At 29.2% G+C, this 8,594-nt stretch overlaps 1 protein-coding gene across 1 annotated transcript in view; it reads right to left on the reverse strand.

The window, feature by feature from the left end:
- The window catches only part of LOC106684749 (potassium voltage-gated channel protein Shaw), a gene marked incomplete at its 3' end in the record, with an annotated part of 21,226 nt that extends 17,030 nt beyond the window's left edge, over positions 1-4,196 (reverse strand). The window contains exon 1 of the mRNA XM_014427002.2: positions 4,022-4,196. Coding sequence (XP_014282488.2) covers positions 4,022-4,037 — 16 coding nt within the window. The remainder of the gene's footprint in view (positions 1-4,021) is intronic.
- Between the last annotated feature and the right edge of the window lie 4,398 nt (positions 4,197-8,594).

Below are 8,594 nucleotides of genomic sequence, written 5' to 3' on the forward strand. Positions count from 1 at the left end.
ATAGTCATAACTCAAAAACATCGATTTTTGAGTTGTGTCACTTTAGAAATACTAGTGGAATATTTTATCTAGAATAACAATGATTATTGCGAACTGAAAATTTATAGTTCTAAGATCTACTATATAAATCAGCTAGACAGAGGACGAAGTAACATGCTCGAACTTGCGAAGCCATGTGGAGACTTTAAGTTGAGAGTAGAGAAAATATAACAGTGAAAGTAACATATTTTAATTTATACATTATACAGAATATATTCAAATCGATTTATTTTCTAGCACAAAAACGTTAATTTTTAAACATTTGTAATACCTATACACAAATTAATAATTAGTTGGTTTAAATATTGTTTATTTTAAACTAATAAACCTTATTTTTGAATTGAAGTGTAAGTATTACGTTACTTTTGATTTTATTTTTCATATTATTATTTTTATTTTTATTATTTAGTTAATAAGTCATTATATGTTGGACAAATAACAATCTAATGTACAGTGTAATTATTTCTTAGGGGACTAGACATCCCAGAATTGAATTACCTTTAATTTCATTTCATTTTACTACAACAAGATTTCCAATTACTGGAAAATTGACATTTGAGGAATTTATTTAAGTAAATATTATGAAAATTAATATATTCATATATGTAATCTCTATACTCTAATGTAGAGTGCATTACCTTCAATACGAGTACTAACAAAATTCCTTACGCTCGATATTTACCCAGACAAACTTTTTCAAATGCTAACATTATATTAAAATAATAAAAAATCAACATTTTTTAAATCAATTTTGGCAAATAGCATGAAAATTGATTTAGTTATGGAAGTAATTAATATAAACTACTATATCATTTAATTACCGAGCTTTAATTTAATTCCTAATAGAGTTGCTTACATTCGATATTTAACAAGAAGAATTTTTCATACGTAAGAAAAATCAACCTTTTGTAAATTTATTCTGGAAAATATCATGAAAACTACAATCCATACGAAGGTAGTCATGATAAACTACTTTATGGTGAATTTAAACCTCTTTATGTGAGTGCTAATAGACATCTATACATCTAATTATTTCCGAGATATCAAACTTTTCAATAGATGAATTATTTTTAAAGTTCGTTAGATAATATCAAAATCACAACCTTGTACAATTGTTGTTTCGGAAACAATATCTCCTTACCGGTGCAGCTTCCAAAGATCCTGTATAGTTTTATAGGTTTTATTAGTTTTTAAAATTCCCAACTGGGATCAACTATTCTCTGCAGTATGTTTCTCGAACCTGCTAACTATATAGCACAAGTATTTAAACTGCTTAACGGTCTTGAGTTTCCCTCCAAGTTCAAGTTTAAAGCCAATAAGACTACTTTCTATGCTTCAAGTCACGGAAGTTTAGACCATTACTCCCTTACAGGGTAACAACAAGAAGAGAAATACTTGTTCTTTATTCGACTTAACGCTTTTATTTACTTGGACCAACAGCTATGGGATCGCTTTGTCTAAAGGTCACCTTAAGTCCGTGACCAAGTCTAATTCCCATGAGTGTTGGCTCACGAACGCCAAGTTAAAACTTTTTAAGTAACTAAATAATACAAACGCCTACAAGAATAGCCTGAAGCCGAATAGTGAACAACCGGTAAAAAGTTTATGAGTCAAGAATTAATAAAACTAAACTAAAATATTTGAAGATCTCTGATTGATCGTGTGTAATAATAAAAGGAATAGTACAAGAGCCCAAGAGGAGAAAAAGTTAGTTATCTCACCCCAATTTTTGTTTGCATTAATGAAAACTATGTATAATTACTTGTCAAAATTGATGAGTCCGCCAAGTATACGTAGGGGAAAGAAAAAATGGCGGCTGTATCAAAACCTTAAAAATAATTAATTTTTTATTCGGAGCTCTATAATTTTGCAACTGCCAACAACAATAGAAAATCTAAGAGAGCATCATTTAAAGTAGACTAAATTTGCTAACATGTAAGCCCTAATAGAACTATTTACGTTCAATAGTTTTCGAGATATAACTTTCTGGCACAAGGGCAAACTTTCAAGTACAAGAGGCGGAATGAAAGAAAGGCAGTCATCTCACCCCAATTTTTGATTACTTCATTAAAAACCAAGTATAATTACTAGTCAACTACATAATTACTGCCAAGTATAGATAGAGAAATTAAAAAATGGAGGCTGTTTCAAAACCTTAAAAAAAGATTGATTATTCATTCGGAGCTCTAAAATCTTATCTTAAAAACTATCCACAACTCTAGAAAATCTAAGAGCACATTATTTAAAGAAGAGTAAATTTGCTGAAATAGTAGCCCTAAAAGAGCTATTTACGTTCAATAGTTCTTGAGATATAGCTTTTTAAAAAGCAAGATTTCTTAAAAATCTACTGAAAGGTCAGTAGTTAGTTAATTTATTTTGAAAAATCTATATCTCAGGAATTATTGTACGTCACATAATTCCTGAGATGTCTATTAGCACTCAAATTAAAGCTAGTGTAATGGACTATAAAGTAGTTTATGATCTTTACCTTCGTAGGAATAGTAGTTTTCATGATATTTGCTAAAATAAATTGATTTATAGTTGTTCCGACAATAAATCTGATTTATGAAAAACTTTATTTCAGAAACCATTGGACGTACTGATGTCTGCCAGGGCTCAAATTAAAGCTAGTTAAATTTACTACAAAATAGTTAATTATGTTTATCTTTGTAGGAGAAGTAGTTTTTATGATATTAGACAAAATAAACTCACAAAATGTTAATTTCTAGTTGTTCGTATAAAATATTGGATTTTTGAAAAATATATCTCTAGATCCATAAGCCGCACATATGTCTGCCAACACTCAAAATAAAGGAATTTTAACTCACTATAAAGTAGTTTATGACACTTATGTTTGTAGGAGTAATAGTGTTTATGATATTCACATATGAATATAAATTTTTATGAAATGTTTTTAAAAAGCTGTATCTCGAAAACTATTTAACGCAAATAACTCTATTAGGGCTCATATTTTAGCAAATTTACTCTTCTTTAAATGACGTTCTCTTTGGTTTTCTTCCTACTCCCAACGAAAAATTATTTTTTTTTTTATCGCTTTGAAACATCCGCCATTTTTTATTCCCCCTACCTATACTTGGCAGACTCATCAATTTTGGCTACTAATTATACATAGTTTTCATTAAAGAATTCAGAAATTGGGGTGAGATAACTGCCTTTTTTCTCCTCTTGGGCTCTCGTACTATTAGTAGTTAGTGAATTTATTTTGAAATATCTATATCTCAAAAACCATTCGACGTACAGATGTCCATTAATACTCAAATTAATGCTATTTCAATTTGGTATTAAGTAGTATCTGACGTTTATCTTTGGAGTAGTAGTTTTTATGATATTTTGTAGATTTTTACCCTGTTAAGGGTACCCAATTTATGAGGCTGGGTGAAGGGCTCCAGAACCCACAGTGTTAACTCACGGCTACAGTGTAACAGAAAACAATTTTCTGCCCAATCGGATTTGAACCCGGGTCCTTGGATTTATTAGCATTAACACGGTGCTAGCCATCGTGTCTTCCTAATTTTTCCAGCATTTTCGATAGGCTATAAAATATTTATTTCTCTTCTTGTTTGTTTCGTCAATGAATAAGCTGTTAACGATTTTTAAAAATGATTAAGATGATATGATGATATATTTCAATCTCCAACCCCCTCACCTTTACAAAAATACTGTCGGATGTTAGATCCTGAATGTTACTTATTTAAATAATGTATGTAATCAACATAATTGTTAGCTGATGGGTCAGGTATTCATTTTCAGTTAGTACGGTCAGACTCGACGAGGAAAACTCTCCCGCCTTGGGTTTCAGAACATTTCAAATCCAACATCAAACCAGAAAACACTCCCACTAATTAATTCCTAGCTACCTCCTTGATCATTGGCGAATATTTTATTCCGACAGAGCAAGCCGACCAATGCTCACTGGATGAGGCTAAGTTATTGAGATCGATTTATCAAGGTTATAACTTACGAGGTTCATTTGTCATCAGGTCGACCAACCCCAATTCTTCTCACGTGCCTTCTTCACTGCACCAAGCTTTTTTCATTAGTGTTTTCACCCCGCGTTTTCCCTGGTCCATTTCTCTCTCTCATTTCCATTTTTCATCCTGCTGAAATCCCAAGAGGTGTTTTAAAGATGGTTTTAATGTTCTTATTCTAGCTTAGTTTTAAAACATATGTGTTGATTCATGATCACATCTTAATAATTATTTTAAACATTCATTATTTTAATAGTAATTTTTTTAATTAAAAAAAAAAAAGACTCAAACTATTTTAATTTCTGATTCCAAATCTAAAACATACATACGTCATGTACCAACCCTTCCCTCGTTTAAAACCCTCCTATTTAACTAAATTTTACTTCACCAATCTAATCCAGTATTATAATAGTACAGATATTTTTAAAGAACGCAAATTAACGTTTTACATTGTAACGTTTCCTCTAAAAAAACATTTTGTCATCTCTGTAACGTATTTTATAATTCTGAGTCTGGCCATTCGCGGCGCAGAACCCACTTGGCGGTTAGATTTCAGGCATCAGGTTCGTTTTATATTTTATAATCTTTTTTCCCCTATCTTTATCCCCCCCCCGTTTCCTTCTTAACTTAATTTTCCTTACCAACTTTATAAATAAAACCAAATTAGTTATGTTCAACATATATTATTATTGCTGTCAATTCAATTTTTGTTTTCTATTCATTTCTTTTGTTAAACCTAACATATATTTTGCTTCTTTATCTAATATTACGGTTGCATATCCCACAAGTTACATATATTTTTTTTCTCTCAATTTTATTTTTTCTTTCCATAATTTTAATTTTTAAATTATTAATAAATTAAAATATTCATATTTCTTTGCATTATATAACTTCAAATCTTATTTCCTTAATTATGTTATTTTACCTACATAGGCATTTGCCTATGTATACATTTTATTTTCCACTTCTTTCATCACTTTAATTTTATTAATTTCATTTTGCACGATTATTTACTTAATGTCATTCGGTTTATATTTTATGTATTGTTTGGTTGTTATCTTGTTCTGTTCTTAGCCCTGATGAAGGATATAAATTCTGGCCGAAACGTTGACACGATTAAATAAGTTACTTCAACTTATTTGTGTTATATTTTGACCACACCCCCAACCATCTTCTCCTTGTATAAGTCATCCACGGTCAACTATCTCTCATGATTAAGATATTTTTTAACAACCTTTTTGTTTTGTTTTTTTATGTATTTAGTCAGTTTATTTTTTAATTTATTTTATTTTTGTCTCTGTTTTTAAAGTTATTAATATACAATTTTAATGTATATAATTAAGTGAGGCCACACTATTTATTAGCCAATATATAATATTGTAAAATTAGAATTATCTTTGTAATTGTTCTGAAGAAACCTAGACCCAGAATAATAAACTATTTTTCATTTTCATCAAGCGGACTATAATATAATATCTTGCTACCATGACAATGATAATTAACAAACAAAGATAAGCTAGATTAGCCACGTGGATCCAGAGTATTCCTACAGGTTTTTTGACTGAAAATTCTCACCCTCATCACGAGTGAATAGTTACCTACGGCAATGGAAAGAGAGAAGATATATAACACTCACCATTAAAAATTACCGTATAACATGTAATGCTACCACGTGTAAATGCAAATAGCATTTCTCTCCTTCATCTCGCTTTTTATTTTTAGCCTTGATGAAGACCTGAAATTCAGATCGAAACGTCGGCATAAATACTATATGTTTTACTTAAATAATAAATAAAATTTACGTAAATTTATCATTACTGACCGCAGCCCAGACCATCTTCTCGTATTGAATCCAAAGTTAAAATTAAACACCTCATTATTTTAACATTAATTTATATTTTATTTCTATATTATTTTAGTATATCTCTGTAAATATGTAATATATGATAGAATATAATACGACACAATAAAGGAAATATTTAATTTAATTTCAATGTTATCATTAAATCATAAACTATACTATATATAAGTGATATTTTAATGAAAGTAATGACATTTTTTATAATAACATAATGGAGTGATACAGGCGTTTAGAAAAACTACCTATCGGTAGAAATCTAATAATATTTCTACATTAGAAGGTCTCGAGGCCATCATCTTTTCAAGTGCATCAGAGAATTGTCAGGAATGAAAGGGGCAGCAAGGTTAGAAACTAGTGGGTTTGGGTGGTTAGGGAGTTTATAATGGAAGGATTGGTATCTGGTTCGGGCTAGATCAGTTATATTTAGAACATTGTCTCTGTTGGTAATTTTATTTGTGGCAAAATAAAGAGTATTGTGAGGATTGATGAAAATATCTAAAAAAAAAAAAATAACATTATTCCAATCCATAATCGTAACCTGCGTTTGGGTGACATCCCCATCTTTTAACGAAATCAAAATTGTATACTTCCTTACATAGGTATTGTGTATTATATATACCACATATATATGCTTGTAAATACATTGATGAATTGTAAGATTGATGAATGATATCAGATAATGAAAGGCCTTAGAATGGATTATCATTGTAAGGAGACTGGTTGGCTGCGGTTCCAGAAGAGAACAAAAGCTCTTTGATAACATATACGACACAAGGCTGTCTTTATTATTTGCTAGGATAATGTATCCTCAAGGCTGCAATGCCATGGTTTTTCGATCGTCCTTTTCAAATCCGTTATAAATTGCCCTATCACAAGTTTCACAGGCCAGTTTAATTAATCAAGTCTATCCTTGAAATTTATCACATCAATAATATATCCCACAGTCAGATCAAAAGTGTATCAACTAAAAGCATTTTTGGCTTATTGTATATTCAAATTAAGGGAACAAAAAAAGAAAAAAAATAGGAATTTATGTACTTAAAAATTTAGATACTAATTAATTTATAAAATAAAATCCCTAATAAAGATATTACGTATTGAATAAGTAACTTATTAAGATATGAAAAAAAAACAATTTTTTTCCTCCCAAGAATAATAAAATGCTAACTGATAGAATCAGTAATAGAACAAAAAAAGCTTTCAAAAAACATCTAAGTAAAAAACAAAAAACCAGAAAAAAACATATTTTTCACAAAAAGACGAGCTATACTTCTCTCGAACATAGTTATGAATTGCCCACATGGATTATGTTTTTGTAGTTTGTTTTTTTAATAAACTGCAATACTGCTATGATTGTTTAGTTGCTACCTATTAATGATTATTGTATTATACTACATATTGCTGAATTGATTGAAAGGTTGTTTGGGATTACTGAAGAGAAGAGGTTTGTAGGAGTAAAACAGGGGAATAATGAATTGTGTGTAATTGTTAAATTGGTAAATTGTTATTTGGTTGTCTGCGAAAAGGAGGGATACTAATATATGTATACAGAATGGAAAATAAAAATAATTTTTTGTTAATAAAAAAAAAGTATTTAACTGTATTGTATTTAGTGTATTGATGGAAATTATCAGAATAAACTAAAAATGTTAATGTATTGTATTGTAAGAGTATATATGGCCGATCATGGATTGATGAGTATGTGTGTGTATTTATAGCAACCAAATGTATTTGGGCAGCATGGCCAAAAAAAAAAAAACATTTCTCTCTTCACATATCCCTTTTGCCAAATCTGTAAAACACTTAGTAGTCACATTAGACAGTAAACTTTTATTCAACTATCACATTAATCTAGAATAAGAAAATAATGAACCAACTGCTTCCATATTTTTATAAAAAATTATCCCCTAGAAATAAATTGATACTATATGCCAGTCCCATATGGAGCTTTACTAATATACCCAAATTAAAAAAAAAAAAGAACTTCAAATATTCCAAGACAAATACATTAGATTTGTCAACAGCTATCCATATTATAGAAGAATAACTAAGATGCATACAGAATTATATACAAACAGACCCATAATTATTATAAATTCTTTAAACTCGTTAATATTCGAAATTGGAAATTATACAAAAAATACAACCTGTAGATACAAACATGACAGGACCAAACCTATATTACTGTAAATATAATCAATACACGATTTCAAACAATCTGTATTTTATTTCTGAACGATCTGTATTTTATTTCAATTTTTTTTTTCTTTTTAGTTATTTCTTACCAAAATATAAAACATAGTTGATGTGTAATAAGTGGCAAAAAAAAAAATGTAATATATAAGAGTGTACCCCGAAGAAAAAATTATCTATTGTACTTATTATATTTAGGAAATAATTAAATTATAAAAAAAAAGCAAATGATTATTTGTAACATCTATTTAACAGTGGACAACGCTTTTTCGTCAACTACTATTGAAATTGATCAGGTGGATAAGGTTTAACAGTTGTAACACTGTCACGGCAGATACTTATGACAGTTAATGTGATATTAGCTGCCATTAAATGTTCTGTCAATTATCACGTCAGATCTAGAGCGACTTTAAGCGTAATCACTAATTTTTTTTTCCCTACTTCATTCTTAACTTTTACAATTATAAATTTATCCACCGTTTACATATTTAATTTAAAAGTATATTAAAAAA

Source organism: Halyomorpha halys, unplaced genomic scaffold (assembly GCF_000696795.3).
Source record: "Halyomorpha halys isolate HHAL.00 unplaced genomic scaffold, Hhal_1.1 Scaffold611.1, whole genome shotgun sequence".
NCBI lineage: Eukaryota > Metazoa > Arthropoda > Insecta > Hemiptera > Pentatomidae > Halyomorpha > Halyomorpha halys.